This window comes from Staurois parvus, unplaced genomic scaffold, assembly GCF_062004578.1.
Source record: "Staurois parvus isolate SC_StPar_1 unplaced genomic scaffold, SC_StPar_1.0 ptg000195l, whole genome shotgun sequence".
Classification (NCBI taxonomy): Eukaryota; Metazoa; Chordata; class Amphibia; order Anura; family Ranidae; genus Staurois; species Staurois parvus.
Genome location: NW_028317991.1, coordinates 969,005 through 995,070, shown reverse-complemented (window position 1 = coordinate 995,070; position 26,066 = coordinate 969,005). Strand labels below are relative to the sequence as shown.

Genomic DNA, 26,066 nt, shown 5'->3' with positions numbered 1-26,066 from the left:
CATTCACTGTCCTCTAGACATAGCGGAACACTGATCGCTGTACGGGACCTCTGGACGAGGTCCCAATCACGTGATCACTGATTGGCAAATCAGTGATCACAGGAACAGTAGTAAACAAGATGTCACTTCCTGACATCATTGCTTACTACTAGTGAAATCTGTGAATGATCACAGAGGTCACATGGTACAGGGTTATTCACAACAGCCTTGTACCATGTGACAAGCTGTGACCAATCACAGCTCTCACAGTATTTCTCAATGGCTGCAAGAATGCAGTCAGAGAGGAGAAATTATTGCTTTTACAGCCTTTATGGGTGTAAAAGCAATCAGTGTAAAGAAAAAAAAAAATCTTCATCACCCCCCACAAGTAGTACAGTGTCACCATGGTGACACTCTACTGCTAGGGTGACAGTATGTAAAAAATAAATAAAACATAAATAATAATATAAAAAAATTAAAACTTTTTTTGAAAAAATATCATTTTTGGTTATAAACTAATTTGGGTTTTTTTTTTTTTTTACTAAAAAGATAACCAAATACATTTTGGCCAAATTATTTATTTGCAAAATGTTATAAGAAAAACACCTTGTTTCAAAATGTTTGGACTTTTTCATTTATATAACAAAAAAAAATTAAAAATCCCACTGGTGAATAAATACCACCAAAAAAAGCTTTATCTGTCTCAAAAAAATACTAAAAAATTCAATGTTTAAAAATTATAATTTTTGGTTATAAACTAATTTGGCTTTTTTTTTTTACTAAAAAGATAATGGAATAAATTGTGGACAAGATTTATAATGAAATATTATTTATTTGCAAAATTTTATAAGAAAAACACTTTTTTTTCAACATTTTCGGACATTTTCATTTACATAGCGAAAATAATTAAAATCCCGGCAGTGAATAAATACCACCAAAATAAAGTTTTATCTGTCTCAAAAAAATGGTAAAATAATTCTTATGGGTACAGTGTTGCATGACCGCGCAATTGTCATTTAAAATGTGATAGCAATGAAAGCTGAAAATTGGCCGGGACCAGGGGCGGACTGATCATTTGGAAACTGGGGCACTGCCCGAGGGCCCGGGGTCAGTAGGGGGCCCCATGAGATGCCCCTGGTACCTTTTCCATAGGCTTTTTTGAGTTTGGGCAAGGACACAGGGGCCCCATGATCCCCTATTGCCCGGGGGCCCCATGAGTTGTCAGTCCGACCCTGCTTGGACAAGAAGGGGGGAAAGTGTCCAGACTGGAAGTGGCTAAAAATACCGCCATCCAATGAAATGGCTGCAAGCGGCAATAAATATTCCATTTCATACAGATGACTCTGGTATGTTCTTATAGCTGCCGATGTAGATGTGCGCATTCTCCGGTTTATCAGCCAATCAGTGTCCTCCGGTGATCACGTGCCTCCAGGTGAGTCGGGGATACAATGTTACTATTCCCTGTCATATTGCTACAGTTCTGCGTTCTATCCCCGCCCCCTCTGGTGTTAGGAGCTTCTCGGGGAGGAAGGGAACGCTGACGCGCATGCGTAGCTTGGTGAGAGGGCAGTCCCAGCTGTCTAAGCTCTGATTGGTTGAACGTATAGGCGGGAAATTTGATCTGCGCAGCTGCCCACATTCTTTTCCGCCATGATCTAAGACAGATGGAGGTGCTCTGGGTCAGCCTGGTGCTGATTCCGTGTGTCATGTCAGCCAGAAGTGAGTATCGGCACGTGCTATGGAGTCTGGGCCCGGCGGACTCAATGTTGCACGTGTCCGGATGGTGTGAACCCACCTATTACGCAACCTATGGGGGGATCGCCGCCCCGCCCCCTTGCTGTACCCCCGATGCCTCACCATCACTGTGCGCTTATAGAGGGGCGGAGCTATCAGCTCCTTTTTTTTGGCCCCGCCTCACTGCTTCGGCAATTTGCCCCCCCCTCCCCCTTCGTGCTCGGTATAGACCGTGACCGTGCTGAAGGCACGGAATATCTCACCGACCCCCGCCCCCCCCCCAAAAAAAACTCATCACACTGCGCTGCACGTCGCCTTTCCTCCTTGTCAGTGTGCGGGGCTATGAATAGCTGTCATTTAAACCCCGCCCACTGCACCAGGGATTAGGAGGGGAGTGACAGCTGGAGTGCTTCGAGTATTGTGAACAGTTCAGGAGGGCCGTGTGTACAGAGAACACCTACTGGCCTCCTTAGTACACATAGGTCAGTAGTAAGTGACGTGGAGTTCAGGGGTCAGTAGTACATGATGGAGAGGTCAGAAGTGACGAGGAGCTGAGAGGTTAGTAGTAAGTGATGCAGGGTTCAGTGGTGACGCTGAATTCAGGGGTCAGTAGTAACTGACGCTGCGTTCAGAGGTCAGTAGTGAGTGACGTGGAGTTCAGGGGTCAGTAGCAAGAGACGTGGAGTTCGGGGGTCAGTAGTAAGCGAGGCGAAGTTCAGGGATCAGCAGTATGTGATGCAGAGGTCAGAAGTGACATGTAGAGTTCAGGGGTTAGTAGTGAGTGACACATAGTTCAGGGGTCAATAGTAAGCGAGGCAGAGCTCAGTAGTAAGCGAGGTGGAGTTCTGGGGTCAGTAGTAAGCGAGGTGGAGTTCAGGGGTGAGTAGTAAGCGAGGTGGAGTTCAGGGGTGAGTAGTAAGCGAGGTGGAGTTCAGGGGTCAGTAGTAAGTGACGTGGAGTTCAGGGGTCAGTAGTAAGCGACGTGGAGTTCAGGGATCAGTAGTAAGCGACGTGGAGTTCAGGGATCAGTAGTAAGCGACGTGGAGTTCAGGGGTCAGTAGTAAGTGTCGTGGAGTCCATTGGTCAGTAGTAAATGACGTGGCGTTCAGAAGTCAGTAGTAAGTGACACATAGTTCAGTAGTAAGTGACGTGGAGTTCAGGGGTCAGTAGTAAGTGTCGTGGAGTCCATTGGTCAGTAGTAAATGACGTGGCGTTCAGAGGTCAGTAGTAAGTGACACATAGTTCAGTAGTAAGTGACGTGGAGTTCAGGGTCAGTAGTAAGCGTGGCTGAGTTCAGGGGTCAGCAGTACATGATGCAGAGGTCAGAAGTGACAAGGCGCTGAGGGGTTAGTAATAAGTGACACGGAGTTCAGGGGTCAGTAGTAAGTGACGCAGGGTTCAGTGGTGACGCTGAATTCAGGGGTAAGTAGTAAGTGACGTGGAGTTCAGAGGTCAGTAGTAATCGAGGCAGGGGTCGTTAGTGAGCAAGACAGAGTTCAGGGGTCAGTAGCAAGAGACTCAGAGGTCAGTAGTAAGTGAGGGGAAGTTCAGGGGTCAGTAGTAAGCAAGACAAAGTTCAGGGGTCAGCAGTATGTGATGCAGAGGTCAGAAGTAAGCGAGGTGGAGTCCAGGGGTCAGCAGTAAGCGAGGTGGAGTCCAGGGGTCAGCAGTAAGCGAGGTGGAGTCCAGGGGTCAGCAGTAAGCGAGGTGGAGTCCAGGGGTCAGCAGTAAGCGAGGTGGAGTTCAGGAGTCGGTTTTTTTTAATTACCGGCAATTTTTAATTTTTTTTACATTCAGCTGACAGCTGAAACATTAACGCATGGTTTTCACTACTAAAATACCACAAGACTTGATAAAATAGTTCATGCGGTATTTTAGTAACGTTTTTTTTACTGAAAACTTTTTTTTTTCTGAAAAAATGCTGTGTGGTATTTTACCGCATACTCCGATGCGGTAAGATACCACTTAGTGAGTTATGCCCTTACTCATGTCCAGGAAGGACTACGGACTATGGGATTTATAGTGCACATGACATGGAAGTGAGGGGGAAAGGCAAGGCTCAGGAGCTCAGAGGATGTTACAAAGAGGCAGAAAAACAAAGTAGGAAACAATTTAATGAAAAATACATTACAAGGCCATTAAAGTGGTTCTGAGGGCTGAACATTTTCCACCTTAGTGTATTCCTTGCATTAGGGTAAAATATGTTTAGGCGTCGCACCCCCTTCTTACACTTCCTGTGCCCCTATTGGATCCAGCACTGTGCCCGTCTGCAGCTTTTCTCTTCCCTCACTTCCTGGTCTCACAGGATTTGCTGAGGCAGCGGGAGCCATTGGCTTCTGCTGCTGTCAATCAAAGCCATTGATGAGGAAGCAGGGGGCGGGGCTGAGTCCCACTATCTCTGTCTATAGACATGGGCAGCAGGGCTCGGGAGTGAGCCTGTTTGAGTGCTTCCAAAGGGAGCGGATTTCTATGGGGGCATTTCCCAGGAGAGCCAGTGAGGGACCTGAGAAGAGGAGGTTCAGGACTATCCTGTGCATTCCAAGTATAACATGTTTGTTATTTTAAAAATAAATAATTTGCAATCACTTTAACCAATGGATGTGTATGGATTATTATTAAATAGGGATATTGTTTAGTGTCACTTTAAAGGCCAAGTCCACCTTGCTGGCCAAGTTTCATGGTACATCTACATTGTTGGTGTAAGGAAATGTGGTGGCATTCTGCAACCCCTTGTACCTGAATTGTGGGGTTCTTCTACTTGCAGCATCATATTCATATATATGGTATATAATATGTACAGTGCATTCATAAAGTATTCAGACCCCTTCATTTTGTTCAATTGTGTTATGTTGCAGCCTGATACTACAGTTGTTTAAATTCATTTTTTACTCAATCTGTACAAATCTTTAGTAAGACCTCATCTGGAATATGCAGTTCAGTTTTGGGCACCAATTCACAAAAAGAACATTGGGGAACTGGAGAAAGTGCAGAGAAGGGCAACCAAACTGATAAGAGGCATGGAGGAGCTCAGCTATGAGGAAAGATTAGAAGAACTGAATGTATTCTCTCTTGAGAAGAAGAGATTAAGAGGGGATATGATCTCCATGTATAATACATAAGGGGGATATGATCTCCATGTATAATACATAAGGGGGGATATGATCTCCATGTATAATACATAAGGGGGGATATGATCTCCATGTATAATACATAAGGGGGGATATGATCTCCATGTATAATACATAAGGGGGGATATGATCTCCATGTATAATACATAAGGGGGGATATGATCTCCATGTATAATACATAAGGGGGGATATGATCACCATGTATAATACATAAGGGGGATATGATCTCCATGTATAATACATAAGGGGGGATATGATCTCCATGTATAATACATAAGGGGGATATGATCTCCATGTATAATACATAAGGGGGGATATGATCTCCATGTATAATACATAAGGGGGGATATGATCTCCATGTATAATACATAAGGGGGATATGATCAACATGTATAATACATAAGGGGGGATATGATCACCATGTATAATACATAAGGGGGGATATGATCAACATGTATAATACATAAGGGGGGGATATGATCTCCATGTATTATACATAAGGGGGGATATGATCATGTATAATACATAAGGGGGGGATATGATCACCATGTATAATACATAAGGGGGGATATGATCTCCATGTATAATACATAAGGGGGATATGATCTCCATGTATAATACATAAGGAGGGATATGATCTCCATGTATAATACATCAGGGGGGATATGATCTCCATGTATAATACATAAGGGGGATATGATCTCCATGTATAATACATAAGGAGGGATATGATCTCCATGTATAATACATCAGGGGGGATATGATCTCCATGTATAATACATAAGGGGGGGATATGATCTCCATGTATAATACATAAGGGGCGATATGATCACCATGTATAATACATAAGGGGGGATATGATCTCCATGTATAATACATAAGGGGGGGATATGATCAACATGTTTAATACATAAGGAGGGATATGATCACCATGTATAATACATAAGGGGGGATATGATCAACATGTATAATACATAAGGGGGGATAAGATCTCCATGTATAATACATAAGGGGGGGATATGATCTCCATGTATAATACATAAGGGGGGATATGATCACCATGTATAATACATAAGGGGGGGATATGATCACCATGTATAATACATAAGGGGGGGATATGATCAACATGTATAATACATAAGGGGGGGATAAGATCTCCATGTATATTACATAAGGGGGGGATATGATCTCCATGTATAATACATAAGGGGGGGGATATGATCTCCATGTATAATACATAAGGGGGGATATGATCTCCATGTATAATACATAAGGGGGGGATATGATCTCCATGTATAATACATAAGGGGGGGGGGTATGATCTCCATGTATAATACATAAGGGTGGATATGATCTCCATGTATAATACATAAGGGGGGGGATATGATCTCCATGTATAATACATAAGGGGGGATATGATCTCCATGTATAATACATAAGGGGGGATATGATCTCCATGTATAATACATAAGGGGGATATGATCTCCATGTATAATACATAAGGGGGGATATGATCTCCATGTATGATACATAAGGGGGGATATGATCTCCATGTATAATACATAAGGGGGGATAAATCTCCATGTATAATACATAAGGGGGGATATGATCTCCATGTATAATACATAAGGGGGGGATATGATCACCATGTATAATACATAAGGGGGGATATGATCTCCATGTATAATACATAAGGGGGGGATATGATCTCCATGTATAATACATAAGGGGGGATATGATCTCCATGTATAATACATAAGGGGGATATGATCTCCATGTATAATACATAAGGGGGGATATGATCTCCATGTATGATACATAAGGGGGGATATGATCACCATGTATAATACATAAGGGGGGATATGATCTCCATGTATAATACATAAGGGGGGATATGATCTCCATGTATAATACATAAAGGGGGATATGATCTCCATGTATAATACATAAGGGGGATATGATCTCCATGTATAATACATAAGGGGGGATATGATCTCCATGTATAATACATAAGGGGGGATATGATCTCCATGTATAATACATAAGGGGGGATATGATCTCCATGTATAATACATAAGGGGGGATATGATCTCCATGTATAATACATAAGGGGGATATGATCTCCATGTATAATACATAAGGGGGGATATGATCTCCATGTATGATACATAAGGGGGGATATGATCACCATGTATAATACATAAGGGGGGATATGATCTCCATGTATAATACATAAGGGGGGATATGATCTCCATGTATAATACATAAAGGGGGATATGATCTCCATGTATAATACATAAGGGGGATATGATCTCCATGTATAATACATAAGGGGGGATATGATCTCCATGTATAATACATAAGGGGGGATATGATCTCCATGTATAATACATAAGGGGGGATATGATCTCCATGTATAATACATAAGGGGGGATATGATCTCCATGTATAATACATCAGTGGTTCATATAGTGAACTCGGTGTAGAGTTCTTCACCCTGAGGTCATCACAGAGGACAAGGGGGCACTCCTTACATCTGGAGGAAAGGAAATTTAATCTCCAAACACGGAAAGGTTTCTTCACAGTGAGAGCTGTGAGAATGTGGAATAGACTCCCTCAAGAGTTGGTTTTGGTCAGCTCAGTGGATTGCTTTAAAAAAGTCCTGGATTCTTTCTTAGATACACAGAATATAACTGGATACTAACATTTATAGGTAAAGTTGATCCAGGGAATATCCGATTGCCTCTCGGGGGATCAGAAACACATCTTTTCCCCTGCAGAAGCAAATCGGATCAGGCTATGCTGGGTTTTTCACCTTCCTCGGTCAATGGATGGTGGGTATAGGATTATAACTTTTTTTTTTTAGCTGGATGGACTTTTGTCTTTTTTCAGCCAGACTAACTATGTAATCTACACTACAGAGTCAGTACCCGATGATGACAAAGTGAAAACAGAATTTTAGAAATGTTTGCAAATGTGTGAAAAAAGTAAAATAAAATTTAGCTCAGGTGACTCCAATGTCTCTTGATTGTTGCTGAGATATTTCTACACCTTGATTGGAGCCCACCTGTGGTAAATTCAATTGATTGGACATGATTTGAAAAGGCACACCCCTCTCTGTAAAAGCTCTCACAGCTGACAATGCATACTGTATCAGAGCAAAAGCCATGAGGTCAAGGGAACCTGCAGGGCTCAGAGACAGGATTATTGCAAGGCACAGATCTAGGGAGTGCTACAAAAAACAATTCTCCCGTACTGAAGGTTTCCAAGAGCACAGTGGCCTCCATAATTCTCTTTTTGATTTGATTTTTTTTTTTACTTTATACAAAAGTTGGAATATGACATTAAAGAGACCCTGTTGTCAGACAATTCTTTGTGAACTTGTTAGTTGTACAATCGGGTACTGACCTTTTTTTTTTTTTTTCTTTTCTTGACTTTTAGTCTGCGATTCACTCTTGCTAACCGCACCAGATGATAGTGTAACCTGTACGACGACGGAGCCAGCCATACTCGGTGGAAACGTTACACTTACTTGTATCCTCCTGAATCTCGAGGAGGTTTTGCAGGTGACGTGGTGCAAGATAAAAGGCAATGAATATAAAGACTTGGCAGCTTCCAGCACAGGACATGGGCAATACATATATCCAGAGTTTTCTGCGTTTACTTCTTTCATCCTGTTGGATCCAGATGCACATTTAAGGAGATCAGCCATTGTAATTTCAAAGCTGGAGAAGGAGGATGAAGCTTGTTATGGCTGCTATTTTAACATAAAGTTATCAGTTGCTGTTCATGGTGTCATTTGCCTGAAGGATATCGGTAGGTTGGATTTGGGACTATTCATGTCTTCACACTTTAGATCAGGGCTGGGCATTAGTGCAAATAGCACTAGCAAGGATTCCACTTTATTTTTAGGTTTTGGTTCACACATTGCACTGATGTCAATAGTTCACAATTTTACAGGGTAATAGCTAGTAACCAATAAGTTTAAACAAAAACTTTTTTTTTTTTTAATAAGCAGTACATTTGAATTTAGTACATGTTTTTGTGGAGAACGCAGCACCAACCCAACTATATTTGATGGGCTGGACTTTGCCTGGTCCCCAAAAAACCCTCTTAGGTGACTGGGTCATTGAGAGCCATTGTCATTGTTCTCTGATCTTTCTGCTGTCTGCCCTGTCAACACTTCATCCCTTGTTTCAACATTACTTACTCTTGATCACTATTCCACCCCTGCGCAGAGTTTTTCTTCTCTATTGCACAGCCTACTTGTCAGGGATCTGGGTATGACCAGAAATGTGTGGACTGACACAGGGAAGTAGCAGGCTTCAGGAACACAGGCGTAGTCAGGGCTGGAGAGGTAGAATGGTCAGGCAGGCCGTAAGGTACTGCCAGGCACCGCCCGGTGGGATCTCTAGTGACCCACAGAACAGGATTCCCCAGGGCGCGGAGTCTAAGCCCCAGTCTGCCTTTTCACCAGAGCCCCTGATGGTGGGGATGGACTTGGCGCAGGACTGAGACCAGGACGCGGCCCCTGAGTGCACCCAACTGTGGTAGAGGGGTCCGCCGAGGGTATGTACCGAGGGAAAGCCTGATGTGAAGGGGCTGGCAGGTTCGGACAGTAGTGACTGGATCCGTGCGGGATGGATGGATGACAGTATGGAGTGTAGTCAGTCAAGCCGAGTCGGTAACGGTGGAGGCAGATCAGTACAGTGCAGCAGGCAAAGAGTAAACGGGTCACGAGCCAAGGTACAGAAACAGGAGGTCAAACAGCATAGGAGTAGGCAGAAGAATAGTGAGGAGTCAGAGCAGGAGATGGTCAACAGGAATCAGAATCAGGCAGGGTCGGCAACAAGGTAACTTCTCTCAGGAACAGATGCACAGGAAACTAGGAACAAGATACAGGGGCTCATGGGAAACATACACCAAGGCACTGACTGCAGGTCTTGCCATTCCTTAAATGCACCTCCTGCAATCAGCCTCAGGTGATGGCTGATTGCAGGAGTGAGCCTCTGGTTGCTGAGAGCACCCGCTGGCCAGCCCTGGTACTGCAGCCCACAAGGCAGGTGAGTCCCACCACCATTGGCAAGTCCATTCCTGACACTACTCCTCCACAGCTTTCTCCTTTCACTCTATAGTCAAAGGGTGGTGGTAGGGGGGAGGCCTGTAAGTGAAACTGTGGAAGGGAAAGACTAGGTCCCCTCCCCTGCCATGCAGAACTGTGCTACATAGCAGAGCAGTGTAAAATCTCAGGACTGGTTGGACAGAAATCAAATCCATTTGGCAGATAAACCAGCTTTTGGACATACAGTATACAGTTAGGTCCATATATATTTGGACACAGGCACAATTTTTAGTTTTTTTTTCAGGTATTTACCAAAACATATTCAAGCATTAGTTATATAATGGATATGAGCTGACAGTGCGCACTTTCAGGTTTCATTTGAGGGTATGTACATCCAAATTTGAGGAAGGGGTTAGGAATTACAGCTCTTAAGAGTAGCCATCCCCGCTTTTTCAAGGGACCAAAAGTAATTGGACAATTGAATAGAATCATAAATAAAATGTTAATTTTTAATATTTTGTTGAGAATCCTTTACTGGCAATGACTGCCTGAAGTCTGGAACCCATGGACATTACCAAAGACTGGGTTTCCTCCTTTCTGATGCTTTGCCAGGCTCTAACTGCAGCTGTCTTCAGTTGTTCTTAGTTTGTGGGTCTTTCTGCCTTTAGTTTTGCCTTCAACAAGGCAAAACTATGGGGTTGAGATCAGGTGATTGACTCGGCCATTGCAGAATATTCCACTTCTTTTCCTTCAGTTTCACTTACAGGTCTCCCCCCTACCACCACCCTTTGACTATAGAGTGAAAGGAGAAAGCTGTACACTAAGAAGCTAATCGTGTAGTTGAAGGCTGGATCAGAGAGATAAAGTTTTGGAAGCTGAAGATTCACTTTAACAACTCTGCTTGGAATTTTAGTGTTGTCAGCCCATTATAGGAAGTTAGGTGCTCCATGTGCAACAACAGGTGATTTTTCTGTACTTGCATGGTTTTTAAAGAAACAAAATATGGAGAAATGGCCATGTAATGGAGAGATGTACTGAATTTTTTTATATAATTTGCTCAAACATAGACTTTATGGTAAACAACTCAATAACCTAAAAATTGCTGAAAGTATACTATACATTCCATTGGAAAACTACTGTAGGTGCATGTTGCCCGTCCATATTTGGGTTTTGTTTTTTTGCACAGATTTTCAGTACAAACTTTGGAAGGTCTATCCCCCTCATTCTTGGTCCACTCTGGTAGAATCTTCAGCATCTGACACTTCTAGGTACATGAGAAGTCTACATCTGCCTACTGGGCTTCGACCTGATGGGGGTGTTCACATGTCGTGATGATTTGATTGGTGTCTGTGGCAAAAATGAATGCTGCTGTCACGTTACGAACACAATCCCTTTAAAAGAATGTGGTTGGGCCGCAAATGCCTCATTGCACATGGTTGCAGCACATTGGTGCAGCATTTATGGGGTTCAAAAATGCATATCACTTTTCAGAAGCACAGCAGTTTGACTGAACTCTAAACTAAAACTGGGAAGAGCTCATATTTTTCCCCCTTGATAAGCCTGTGAGCTCATTTGAAGAAACAAACAAACAGATTTCCACATCCACACAAGTGAGGTGGATAAAGAATTAATTGCCCCCTTCCCCCCCTCCTTGCTGTGCTATTGTAATTTGAAAGCGGGACTTCTCCACTCTCAGAACACACTGATGCAGGCGCCTATCGAATAAAAGTTTTCAACAGTCCTGTTTGAAGGAAGTCAATCCTTAGATCCACTTCTGTGAAGCAGGAACAGCCATAGATGGATCAAAATTGGGCCTGTCCCTGCTGAACCGGCCAAATTTTGGTCCATCTGTTGCCAGCTGAGATTGCAGTACCAGATCTCATCTGCAGATGGCAGCATAGGAGAAACCTATTTTCTGTTTTGGCAACATTTCATTTGGATGATCCAACCCAGCCTTCTTCAACCAGGGCGCCCGGGCACCGTGGGGTGCCTTTAGGTTTATTCAGGGCAGCCTTGGCAAAATGCCTACAAATTGCTCAAAAAGTATATACAAGCCAGCTGGTGGATGAAGCCTGCCTTTTAGTTACACAAAGCAATGGGTTTTCTGGTACCAAAATAAACTTTATTGCAACCGAAAGTTACAGACATGATAAAGCAGAGGCAGATATGAGGTAGTTAAATATTTGTTAAGGTATACAGTAAGAAGTAACATGCCCTCGCAGGGGCTTTTACATCATACATCAAATTATATAGGATGACAAAATGTATACTTGTACCAATCAGAGGCCTAAGTGGCATAGAAAAGGAATGTACCTGGAGCTTTGCATGGCGTTGTCCTGCTTGCCCGTGTTCTGATCATTATGGGGACGACTATAACCGCTTATGTAACCGCTTAGCTCAAGGATTAAGGCACAAAGTAGGTTAAGTGGCAGAAGATAATGTAGAAGGGCGATGTATGCAAGAAAGGCAAAGAGCCAAGAGGAAAAGTAGAAAATGGTGAGATGGGGCAGGGATGAGGGAGAAATTCGCCAAAGGTTTTCATTGTGCACCTTTACAACCATCCAGCAGCCAGCATCCTAACAACCATCCAGCAGCCAGCATCCTAACAACCATCCTGCAGCCAGCATCCTAACAACCATCCTGCAGCCAGCATCCTAACAACCATCCAGCAGCCAGCATCCTAACAACCAATGACATCATTGGTTGATGAGGAGTAATCTGGGCATCTGAACAACATCCTTGTTTGCCCATCCCCTGCCCCTTTCCGTCAGCACTGGGGTCACATTAGCAGAGTGAGGGAGAAGAGAAGCATTAGAATACTAGTCAGTACCAGTGTGCAAAGGTGTATTTGCGTTGGAAAAAGAAATCCCCTCTGACATTGGGTGTAGGGCTGCCACTGACGATTGTTTTCATAATTGACTAGTTGGCCAATTTATTGTTTATTGTCGATTACTACGATAAAGACTACAAAAAAGCGAGGTGCAGGCCAGTCAAGTTCTTCCACCCCAAACTCGCTCATCCATGTCTTTATGGACCTTGCTTTTTGCACTGGTGTGCAGTCATGTTGGAACAGGAAGGGGCCATCCCCAAACTGTTCCCACAAAGTTGGGAGCATGAAATTGTCCGAAATGTCTTGGTATGCTGACGCCTTAAGAGTTCCCTTCACTGGAACTAGGGGGCCAAGCCCAACCCCTGAAAAACAACCCCACAACATAATCCCCCCCTCCACCAAACTTTACACTTGGCACAATGCATGTTCTCCTGGCAATTGCCAAACCCAGACACGGCCATCAGATTGCCAGACAGAGAAGTGTGATTGGTCACTCCAGAGAACACCTCTCCACTGCTCTTGAGTCCAGTGGCGACGTGCTTTACACCACTGCATCTGACGCTTTGCATTGCACTTGTAAGGCTTGGATGCAGCTGCTCGGCCATGGAAACCCATTCCATGAAGCTCTCTATGCACTGTTGTGCTAATCTGAAGGCCACATGAAGTTTGGAGGTCTTTAGCTATTGACTCTGCAGACAGTTGGTGACTTCTGCGCACTGTGCGCTTCAGCATGTGGGACCTTGGTAATTGTCATCCTCATGGTCGTCCAGTTCTGGGAGTGCATCATATGACGTCCTCCCAGAACTGCACCCCTAGCAGCGCGCACCTAGCGCTCTCGGTGATTGCTGTGTGAAAAAAAAATGATAAAAATGTCATATGGTTGCAGTGTTGCATGACCGCGTAATTGTCATTCAAAGTGTGACAGCGCTGAAAGCTGAAAATTGGCCTGGTAAGGAAGGGGGTATTAGTGCCCTGTAGGCAAGTGATTAAACAAACATGCTATGCCTACGTGCTCTGTGTAATGGTTTTGCACAGAGCAGTTCCTCTTCTGGGGTCCCCCACTGTCACTTCTGGCTCCTCCTGCTTCAGAATGCCCCTATAGCAGGCCACAAAGTATAGTATAGAGTGCCCCTATAGTAAGGTAAGAAAAGTCTGCCTTTTAGAATCACTCCTTTCCTTCTCCTGCACAGGACTACATGTCCCATGAGGCAGTGCTCCTCACACATTCACATGTTCTCAGGCACTTACCGACATGTATGAACAGTGTACTGAGCTGCATGTGTGTTGCACTGTGTATACTGACATGTATGCATGGTGTACTGAGCTGTATGTGTGCTGCACTGTGTATACTGACCAGTATGGGCCGCGTACTGAGCTGCATGTGTGCTGCACTGTGTATACTGACATGTATGGGCCGCGTACTGAGCTGCGTGTGTGCTGCACTGTGTATACTGACCAGTATGGGCCGCGTACTGAGCTGTATGTGTGCTGCACTGTGCATACTGACATGTATGGGCCGCGTACTGAGCTGCCTGTGTGCTGCACTGTGCATACTGACATGTATGGACCGTGTACTGAGCTGCATGTGTGCTGCACTGTGTATACTGACATGTATGCATGGTGTACTGAGCTGCATGTGTGCTGCACTGTGTATACTGACATGTATGGACCGCGTACTGAGCTGCCTTTGTGCTGCACTGTGCATACTGACATGTATGGACCGCGTACTGAGCTGTCTGTGTGCTGCACTGTGTATTCTGACATGTATGGGCCGTGTACTGAGCTGCATGTGTGCTGCACTGTGTATACTCACATGTATGGACCGCGTACTGAGCTGTATGTGTTCTGCGCTGTGTATACTCACATGTATGGACCGCGTACTGAGCTGCATGTGTGCTGCACTGTGCATACTGACATGTATGGACTGTGTACTGAGCTGTATTCTCTGATATGTAAACATATAATGCATTCTGTGTGCAGGCACATCTAACCAGCTGACCAACTAATCAAATATGAAAAGAATTGACAACTATTTTCATAATGGATTATGTTGATCAGTTGTTTCAGCCCTAGTTGGGTGTCTTACGTGTGTGGCGGTTGCTGCAAGATATAGAACTGTTAGTTTTAGTGGTGCACCGAAATGAAAATTCTGGTATCGAAATAGAAAATTCCGGATGCATTGGCCAAAAACTGAATTGGACAGCTTTTACAAATTAATATATTTTTCAAGTTCAATTGTTTTGGAACAAAATACACTTTAATGATTAAAGAAAAACACAATATATACCCCAATTTTTTTGTAATAATGAAAGATGATGTTACTACGAGTAAATAGATACCCAACATGTCACGCTTTAAAATTGCGCACGCTCGTGGAATGGCTCAAACTACTTAGAAATCTCCATGGGTAACAATTCAAAAATGTCTACAGGTTACCAGTGTAAAGTTACAGAGGATGTCTAGTGCGACAATTATTGCTCTGACATTCGTGGCGATACCTCACATGTGTGGTTTGAACACAGTTTACATATGTGGACGTGGCCTATGTATGTGTTCACCACTATGTGCGAGCACGGGGGAAGGGGGGGGTGGATAGGGGGCACTTTAAACTTTTTTTTTTTTTTTTTAATTTCAATTCATTAAAATTCAGTAAAAAAATTTTTACACTTTCCCTTTAACCTCTTCACGCCGGCCAAACGCAAATGTGCGGCCTCCCGCCATCTGGGCCTAGACGCCAAGCGGCCGCACATTTGCATTCTAATAAAAAAGGACATATGTGCCGAGAGTGCGTGTTCCCAGCACACGTGTCCGGTATTCACGGAAAGGTCCCGATCTCCTCTTTCGATGAAGACCTTTCCCGATCATGTGAGGGCGTGTCACAGCAGTCACATGACCCTAAACCCCGCCTCCCAGCTTTTGAAACTCTTAAAGGGCCGGGAGGCGCCGACATGAAGGGTTTAAAAATAAAAATTTTAATCACTTTTATTCCTATCACAAGGAATGCGTACATCCCTTGTGATAGAAATTAGTAGTGACAGGTCCTCTTTATGGAGAGATATGGGGTCAATAAGACCCCACATCTCTCCTCTACAATGTAAAGCATTAGATCAAAAAAGCATTGATCTAGTGCTTTAAAAAAAAAAAAAGGCCTTTTTGAAAAGGCACCGGTACCGGAAGTGCCGTCACTCCGGTCCACCAAGGGCATAGAGATGAGTGGGGGCCATCTTTCCTTCACTCATCTCTATGCCCAGCGCCGGGATCGGTCAATGGTTTCTCAGGTAGGGCTGAAAACCACCTAGTGGTGGCGGGTGGGCAGCAAGGGGTGGGGTTATATTTGGCACCTGTATTGGTGCTTATCTTCATATCGGCCAATGGCCTATAGGGGTGTATTCGGCCACCAAAATTTGGTGCACCCCTAATTTTAGTTTTTACATTTTAGAATGGTGTGGCTTGAGATTCTGCATAATTTTACAGGGGGCCTTGTCTGGGGGAAAAAAAGGTTGAGAAACACTGACCTGACCTATTGTTCACTATAGGTATATCATATGAATTTACATGTTCAGCCTCCGGGACGGACCTTGGTATCTTCATGAACCCACCAGAGATAAAAACACGAACGTCTGAGCATGATGTCAAAGGGAATCCGCTGCTTAAAGGAAGATACTCGGACCCAAACATCAATCCCGCCTGTATTTTTGTTTCTCAGGCAGCAGGGGGTAAGTAATGGTCTAAAACTGAATTATTATTATTATACAGGATTTATATAGCTCCAACAGTTTGCGCAGCGCTTTACAGCACTTTGGGCAGCACAGTGGCTAAATGGTTAGCACTTCCGCCTGGCAGGTTGTTGGTTTGAATCCCAACCATGGCACTGCCTGCCTGGAGTTTGCATGTTCTCCCTGTGCCTGCATGGGTTTCCTCCGGGTACTCCGGTTTCCTCCCACACTCCAAAGACATGCTGGTAGGTTCATTGGCTCCTGTCTAAATTGTCCCTAGTATGTGTATGTATGAATGTAAGTTAGGGACCTTAGATTGTACGCCCCTTGAGGGTTATGGACTGATGTGAATGTACAATATATATGTAAAGTGCTGCGTAAATTGACGGCGCTATATATGAGTACCAATAATAAATGAAGGCACACATTACAGTTTCAATACAATTTGGTACAAGAGGAATCAGAGGGCCCAGCTCTTTAGAGCTTACAATCTATGAATTCTGGGAAAACCTCTAAATATACAAAGTATGAGTAAGGATGGTCAAGTTTAAGTACCGCAAGCTACAACTGCAACTGTTTGAATTCGCCACCAATACAGGGGCGGACTGACCATTTGGAAACTTGGGCACTGCCCGAGGGCCCAGGGTCAGTAGGGGGCCCCATGAGATGCCCCTGGTACCTTTTTCATAGGCTTTTTTGAGTTTGGGCAAGGACACAGGGGCCCCATGATCCCCTATTGCCCGGGGGCCCCATGAGTTGTCAGTCCGCCCCTGGGTCAATATTTAAAATATTTTTTTCTGCAACACACATACCTCTTTTAATTCTGATTTGGCTTCTGTCTTCAGCCTGTTCAGTTCAAACGGTTCTGAAACCTAAACCTTTTTTAGGTAGGAAGAAAAAAGCAACTGAATGCCTGAGCTCCTGCGCTGGACAATGGACTCCATAGTGTCCATACCCTCACATGTATATGGAAAGAATGCAAGCCTTGCTGCCCTCAACGGACCAGGGAAATCCAAAGAGAACTGTATATAAAGAGACAAAATGAGGGTGCACTGGCCTAGTGCATTACCTTTAAAGATGAGATTTATTAATAAAAAGTAAAATACTCACAAGCCTGGCTCTGAGGAAGAGGCACAACCTCGAAATGTGTCAGACCCAGCTATCCAGAGGTCTACAGTCCCCCACCAGACCACCTTCTGGGATTTTTGAACCATATTGCATTCCTTGTGACATGCTTTCCATTTGATTTTATTTCTCTTGTATTTTACTTTTTATTAATAAATCTCATGTTTAACCCCTTGGCGCCAGCACCTCCCGGCCCTTTAAGGGTTTCAGAAGCGGGGAGGCAGGGCAGGGTTTAGGGTCGAAAGAGATCGGGATCTTTCCGTGAGTACCGGACATGTGCGCAGGGTGCGCGCTCTCAGCACATATGTTTTTTTTTTAATAGAACGCAAATGTGCGGCCGCTCAGCGTCTAGGCCCAGATGCCGGGAGCAGGGGCGGACTGACAACTCATGGGGCCCCTGGGCAATAGGGGATCATGGGGTCCCTGTGTCCTTGCCCAAACTCAAAAAAGCCTATAAAAAAGGTACCAGGGGCATCTCATGGGGCCCCCTACTGACCCCAGGCCCTCGGGCAGTGCCCGAGTTTCCAAATGGTCAGTCTGCCCCTGGCCAGGAGTCTGCATGTTTGTGTTCGGCCGGCACCAAGAGGTTAAAGGTAATGCACTAGGCCCATGCGCCCTCTTTTTGTATCTTTTATACAGTGAAGGAAATAAGTATTTGATCCCCTGCTGATTTTGAATGTTTGCCCACTCACAAAGAAATGATCAGTCTATGAATCGAATGTTCGGTGTATTGTAGCACTGAGAGACAGAATAGAAACAAAAAATTCAAAAGAAATGCATGTCTAACAAATGATTATTATTATAATACAGGATTTATATAGCGTCAACAGTTTGCTCAGCGCTTTACAATATAAGGGAGACAATACAATTACAATACATTTCAGTACAGAAGGAATAGGAGGGCCCGGCTCATGGAGCTTACAATCTAAAGGAAAGGGGAGGTGATACAAAAGGTGATAGCTGCGGGGGATGATCTGGTGGAGGTGATTCAAGTACAGTTCTTAGGTGGAGGTGGGGTAGGCTTCCCTGAAGAAGTGAGTTTTCAAAGATCGCCTAAAGGCAGACAGGGTGGGGGCTGACCGGACATGCTGTGGTAGGGAGTTCCAGAGGATGGGAGAGGCTCTGGAGAAGTCCTGGAGGCGAGCATGGGAGGAGTTGATGGGGGAGCTAGAGAGGAGGATATTATGGGAGGAGCGGAGTGGGCGATTTGGGCGGTATCTGTGGATGAGGTTGGTGATGTAGCTAGGGGCAGTGTTGTGGATGGCTTTGTAAGCTGTGGTTAGTACTTTGAATTTTATACGTTGGGTTAGTGCAGTGGTCGGCAAGCCGCGGCTCGCGAGCCACATGCGGCTCTTTACACACATTAATGCGGCTCTTCTGTGTGCCGGGCGCCCGCTCCCCTCCCTCCTCTCAGACGGCCGCCCCAAAAGTCAGGACTCTGCAGCTAGCCCAGCAATGGGCAAACTACGGCCCGCATACGGCCCGGCGGACCTTTTAATCCGGCCCGCGGAGCGTGGCAAACATTGGCTGTCAGGATGTAGGCGGGGCAGCGTGACGAACTCCTCTCCTCTCACAGTCCGCCCTGAAGACCGGAACGGCGCGGGAACACGGCGAGAGGAACGCGCTGAGCAAAGGTAAGTGAATTGACACAATATGGGGAATGAATTACTATAGGGGGGATGAATTACTATATGGGGGATGAATTACTATATGGGGGATGAATTACTATAGGGGGGATGAATTACTATAGGGGGGATGAATTACTATATGGGGGATTAATTACTATGGGGGATGTATTACTATATGGGGGATGAATTACTATGGGGGATGAATTACTATATGGGGGATGAATTACTATATGGGGGATGAATTACTATGGGGGATGAATTACTATATGGGGGATGAATTACTATGGGGGATGAATTACTATGGGGGATGAATTACTATATGGGGGATGAATTACTATATGGGGGATGAATTACTATGGGGGATGAATTACTATATGGGGGATGAATTACTATATGGGGGATGAATTAGTATATGGGGGATGAATTACTATATGGGGGATGGATTACTATATGGGGGATGGATTACTATATGGGGGATGAATTACTATACGGGGGATGAATTACTATGGGGGATGAATTACTATATGGGGGATGAATTACTATATGGGGGATGTATTTTCAGTTTTAAAAATGTGGCTCTCAAAATAAATTTCAATCGTTTTGGCGAGATTTGGCTCAGTTGAAAAAAAAGGTTGCCCACCACTGGGTTAGTGGAAGCCAGTGGAGGGACTGGCAGAGAGGGGCAGCAGTCGCTGATCGGTTGGTAAGGTGTATGAGTCTAGCAGCAGCATTCATAATAGACTGAAGGGGGGATAGCCTGTGTAATTGTAGACCAGTGAGGAGGGAGTTGCAGTAATCAAGGCGGGATATAACCAAGGCGTGGATAAGTTGTTTTGTGGTGTCATTGGTCAGGAAGGGGTGGATTTTGGAAATGTTCCGGAGGTTGAGGCGGCAGCATTTAGCCAGGGAGTGGATGTGATGCCCAAAGGAGAGGTCAGAGTCCAGGATTACGCCTAGCACCCTGGCATCAGGGGAAGGACCAATGGTAGTGCTGTTGATTTTAATGGTAAAGTCATGAGTGGGGGATTGGGGGGGGAGGAAATATTACAAGCTCAGTTTTTGAAAGATTGAGTTTGAGGTAATGATGTGACATTCATGCTGATATGTCGCTTAGTAGATTTGTGATACGTGAGGAAATTGAGGGGGTGAGCTGGGGAGTGGAGAGAGAGATCTGGGTGTCATCAGCATAGAGGTGGTATTGGAAACCATGGGAGGTGATCAGTTGGCCCAGGGAGGAGGTATAGAGAGAGAAAAGGAGGGGCCCAAGGACAGAACCTTGGGGTACCCCAACAAAAAGAGGGAGCAGAGGAGGAGGAGTTGTATGTGACACTGAAAGTGCGCTGAGAAAGGTAAGAGGAGAACCAGGAGATGATGCACTGATTTGCATGTTTTGTGAACATGAACGTGTTCATGTTCACAAAACATGACTTAGTTGGCAATCACAGAGGTCAGACGTTTCCTGTAGTTGGCCCCCAGGTTTGCACACATCTCAGGAGGGATTTTGGCCCACTCCTCTTGGCAGATCCTCTCCAAGTCATTAAGGTTTGGTGGCTGACATTTGGCAACTCAAACTTCCAGCTCCCTTAATCGGATTAAGGTCTGGAGATTGGTTAGGCCACTCCAGGACCTCAATGTGTTTCTTTTTGAGCCACTCCTTTGTTGCCTTGGCCATGTGTTTTGGGTCATTTTCATGCTGGAACACCCATCCACGACCAATGTCTGTGCATGTTGTAGCATTAAAGTGGTTCTAAAGACTGAAAATTTTTTTACCTTCATACATTCTATACATTAGGGTAAAAAATCTTCCCCCACTTATACTCACATGAGCCCGATCCAGCAATGTGCACGAGAGCAGAAGCTCTCCTGGGTCTTTGCCTCCTCATTTGCTGAGACACAGCAGCTGGAGCCAATCACAGCCAATGAGGAGTAAGCAGGGCCAAGCTGTGCTCTGTGATTCACATAGACACACAGACATAGTTCAAGAGCAAGCAGGCACGAGTGCCCTCAGAACAAGCAGCTTGCAGGGGACATTCAGCATGGGGGAGGGGCCTGGAGCACCAGCGGGAGGAGCTGAGAAGAGGAGGATTCGGGCTCCTGTGTGCAAAACAATTTCGCTTAGCAGGTAAGTATAACATGTTTGGTATTTTTTCTTAAAAAAAATAAACCTTTAGAATCACTTTAATGCATTCCTTGCATTAACCACTTCCAGTCCGGACACTTTCCCCCCCTTCCAGTCCGGACACTTCCCCCCCCCCCCCTTCCAGTCCGGACACTTTACCCCCTTCCTGTCCAGGCCAATTTTCAGCTTTCTGCGCTATCACACTTTGAATGACAATTGCGCGGTCATGCAACACTGTACTCATATGAATTTTTTAGCATTTTTTTGAGACAGATATAGCTTTATTTTGGTGGTATTTATTCACCGCTGGGATTTTTATTTTTTTGCTATATAAATGAAAAAGTCCAATAATTTTGAAAATAAATAATCTTTCTTCATAAATCTTGGCCAAAATTTATTCATCTATCATCTTAGTAAAAAAAAAATATAACCCAAATTAGTTTATAACCAAAAATTATAATTTTTTTCGTACACTTTTTATTTAATTTTTTTATATTATTTGTTATTTTTTTAACATATTGTCACCCTAGCAGTACAGTGTCTCCATGGTGACACTACTACTTGTGGGGGGTGATGAAGATTTTTTTTTTACACGCATAAAGGCTGTAAAAGCAATAATTTCTCCTTCTCTCTGGCTGCATTCCTGCAGCCATTGAGAAATACTGTGCGAGCTGTGATTGGTCACAGCTTGTCACATGGTACAAGGCTGTTGTTAATAGTGAATCATTCACAGATTTTACAAGTAGTAAGCAATGATGTCAGGAAGTGACATCTGGTTTACAACTATTCATGTAATCACTGATTGGCCAATCAATAATCACATGAATCGGGACCTCACACAGAAGTTCCGTACAGCGTTCTGTGTCCGGAGGACACGGGGCACCGATTTGCGGTGCCACTCGCTCCCAGGGAGCACGCACAGGCAATGAATGTGGGGGTCGTTTAGAAACGTCCACCTGCATCGGCAGCGCTCCCGTCCAGACATTTATCAACATGGGCCAGACGGGAAGTGGGTAAGGTAAAAAAAAGGGGCTGCTCTGTGCAAAACGATTACACAGAGCATGTAGGTATAATATGTTTGTTATTTAACAAAACACCTTTACAACCACTTGACTGTACCCTTTGGTGGAAACACCAGAACCTAATATCTTGGAGGGGTGTCAGACTTTATGCTGGTCAGGAATTGGCAGAATTTGGCCACATGGGGTACATTTGGAGAAATTGTTTAAAAAAATTAGATAAATGGCGAAAAAATACCGACTTCCTATTGATGATAAAAATATAACGCACCGTTATTGGTCTTGTTTTCAGGAAAAAGTGAAGGACCAGATGAAGTGGTAGATGTGCATTGTAGTGCATCTGGAAGAGAAATATCTCACATTAATTGGAACAATACAGAAAATTCTGTTGTTGAACATAAAACTACAGATGGCAACGTTACTACGGTCTCAAGTTCTCTTCAGATCCCGCGGTCCTCCCTGTCCCCCGAGCAAAGAGTATCTTGCAATGGAAATCATACCACAGAAGGTATGTGTACTTTTCTACTATCACTGCACTGACTATTAACCACTTACTCTCCAGAGGATTCGCCCCCCCCCCCCTCCTGACCAGGCCATTTTTTGCGATACGGTTGCGCGGTCATGCAACGCTGCACTCAAATTAAATTTATGTTCTTTTTTTCCCACAAATAGAGCTTTCTTTCGGTGGTATTTGATCACCTGTGCATTTTTTATTTTTTTGCTCCTTAAACAAAAGAAGACTGACTGGAATATTTTTTTTCATATTCAGGCGTACCTCGGTTTACGAATTTAATTCGTTCTGCGGGACTTTTCGTATTGTGAAAAATTCGTAAACAGAAACGCGGTTTCCCATAGAAATGCACTGAAAACCAATTAATCCGCTCCGAGGGTCAGAAAAAAGTAAAAAAAAGTATTTTATCTGTTCAAAAATCTTTATAAAGTGCACTTTAAAGGCATACCGTATTTTTCACTCCATAAGACGCACTTTTTTCCCCCCAAAAAAGGGGGTAAAATGTCATGCTGTACTGTCTGCAGACTCTGGTCATCCCCTGTACTGTCTGCAGTCTCTGGTCATCTCCTGTACTGTGTCCGCAGTCTCTGGTCATCTCCTGTACTGTGTCCGCAGTGTCTGGTCATCTCCTGTACTGTGTCCGCAGTCTCTGGTCATCTCCTGTACTGTCTGCAGTCTCTGGTCATCTCCTGTACTGTGTCCGCAGTCTCTGGTCATCTCCTGTACTGTGTCCGCAGTGTCTGGTCATCTCCTGTACTGTGTCCGCAGTGTCTGGTCATCCCCTGTACTATGTCCGCAGTCTCTGGTCATCTCCTGTACTATGTCCGCAGTCTCTGGTCATCTCCTGTACTGTGTCCGCAGTCTCTGGTCATCTCCTGTACTGTGTCCGCAGTCTCTGGTCATCTCCTGTACTGTGTCTGCAGTCTCTGGTCACCTCCTGTACTGTGTCCGCAGTCTCTGGTCACCTCCTGTACTGTGTCCGCAGTCTCTGGTCATCTCCTGTACTGTGTCCGCAGTCTCTGGTCATCTCCTGTACTGTGTCCGCAGTCTCTGGTCATCTCCTGTACTGTGTCCGCAGTCTCTGGTCATCTCCTGTACTGTGTCCGCGGTCTCTGATCATCCCCTGTACTGTGTCCGCGGTCTCTGGTCATCCCCTGTACTGTGTCCGCAGTCTCTGGTCATCTCCTGTACTGTGTCCGCGGTCTCTGGTCATCCTCTGTACTGTGTTCGCGGTCTCTGGTCATCTCCTGTACTGTGTCCGCAGTCTCTGGTCATCTCCTGTACTATGTCCGCAGTCTCTGGTCATCTCCTGTACTGTGTCCGCGGTCTCTGGTCATCTCCTGTACTGTGTCCGCAGTCTCTGGTCATCTCCTGTACTATGTCCGCAGTCTCTGGTCATCTCCTGTGCTGTGTTCGCAGTCTCTGGTAATCTCCTGTACTATGTCCGCAGTCTCTGGTCATCTCCTGTAGTGTCCGCGGTCTCTGGTCATCTCCTGTGCTGTCCGCAGTCTCTGGTCATCTCCTGTACTGTCCGCGCTTAGATGTGCTTTAACTGCAGACTGTCAGCTTTAGAATTGAAATGAAAATTATTTATACTGCAGTTAAAATTATTTCACATCAACTGCGGTGCTAACCATAACCGTTATCCGACTAAACGGTTTTGCTGGACATATAATTCAGCATGGATTGCCTACAGAAGAATGAAAGTTGTACTGTAGAATACACTCATTCTTATTTTTTGTGGGTACTTTCCTCTTTAGGAGGAGTGTTCTTTGGTACATCAGGATAGATAAATGTACTATATTAGAATTGTAATAGTAATATGTGGGGTGGGGCTACAGTTTCCATCTAAGTCATTTACCTATTTTAAATTTACGTAATTTAATTTCTAGTTTCTTTTATCATTTGTTTTTGTTGTTTCCTGAATGTACTTTTTATACACTATTGGGGGGTTCCCCTTTAAGAGGGTTGGTCCTTTGGTACATTAGGGTAAATACATGTATCTTATGACAGTTTATTATCATCAACATGCCTTTTATCATTTGTTTTTGTTGGTTGCCTGAATGTACTTTTTATATTCTATTGGGGGGGGTTCCCCTTTAAGAGGATTGGTTTTTTGGTACATCAGGATAAATACATGCATCTAATGACAGTTTATTATCATCAAAATGCCTATTAGCCCGCTTATAACTGGAACACTGACTGTACTCAGCAATGTTGCAGGCAGTTTTTGTAGATTATTTGTGACATCGGTTGTAATAAACAAAGATGCTGTTTCAGCACAGTAATTAGACAAGCTAGTGTAAGGTATAAATACCTTCTCCAAAATGGCGGATTTTGCACCTCCTGAGGACAATCTGGGATCGAAATGCGTTAACGTTTGATGACGCAACTTCTTCCGCGGTCACATCCGCCCTGTGGAACGCACACCACTCTGAGGAGCAACCACCACAGCGGCGGCCATTTTTTCAGTGCATTAGCAACAAGGCTGAGCACACCAATTGCTGGGATACAGGAACTTTATTTGTGAGTTCATTTCTTATAGTTATTCCCCGGAATAAAGGTTAAGCGGGTTTACACTGTGGAATGTCCCCTTCTGTTTCTTTATATATGGTGACATATTACTGTGACGAGAGTCACTTTGGGTGGGGGGCCCATGGAACACAGCTCACTTTGGAGAGGTGGGGAGACCCCTGTCTCAGCTCCCCATATCCCTCCTATGTGTAAGTCACCCTGTGCCTGTTAGGGGTGCAGGGTGATCTGTCCTAATATTGGGGTGGGGGGTTGTGGAGTGTTTGGTGTTGTGGTTACTTTACATTGTTCTATTGTTTGTCAGGCTTGAGAGCAAACTATTATGAGATGTATGTGTTTATGTGTATTGACTTGGTGGGGGGTGTCTCCAGCAGCCCTCCTGATGGACTGTCTGCTGGTGTGTCTCTTGTTACTAACTATAGATTGCCCCGCCCTGTGTCATTATACAGGGAGGGGGGATTGTCCCCTGAGTGTATATATCTTGTATCTGTGTTAAAATTAAGTAGTCTACCTTCTGGATTACTTCAAGACTGGTGTCATCTAGTCTTGTATGGTCAGCTGTGGTTTCTGTTGTCGTTGTTCGGACTGGGAAGTGGTAATCTAACGGAAATACCCAAGTGCAGTCGGGGTCGGTTCCGTTACAATTACATAATCTGCTTTGGAGGAAAGGAGAACGTGGTCTT

General features: G+C 44.5%; 1 protein-coding gene across 1 annotated transcript in view; it reads left to right on the top strand.

Moving 5' to 3' along the window:
• The first annotated feature begins 1,599 nt into the window (after nt 1-1,599).
• LOC149461649 (uncharacterized) overlaps nt 1,600-26,066 on the top strand; it is a 48,277-nt gene continuing 23,810 nt past the window's right edge. Inside the window, exons 1-4 of the mRNA XM_089677881.1 lie at nt 1,600-1,698; nt 8,283-8,657; nt 16,270-16,449; nt 22,633-22,848. Coding sequence (XP_089534007.1) covers nt 1,644-1,698; nt 8,283-8,657; nt 16,270-16,449; nt 22,633-22,848 — 826 coding nt within the window. The 5' untranslated portion in view covers nt 1,600-1,643. The remainder of the gene's footprint in view (nt 1,699-8,282; nt 8,658-16,269; nt 16,450-22,632; nt 22,849-26,066) is intronic.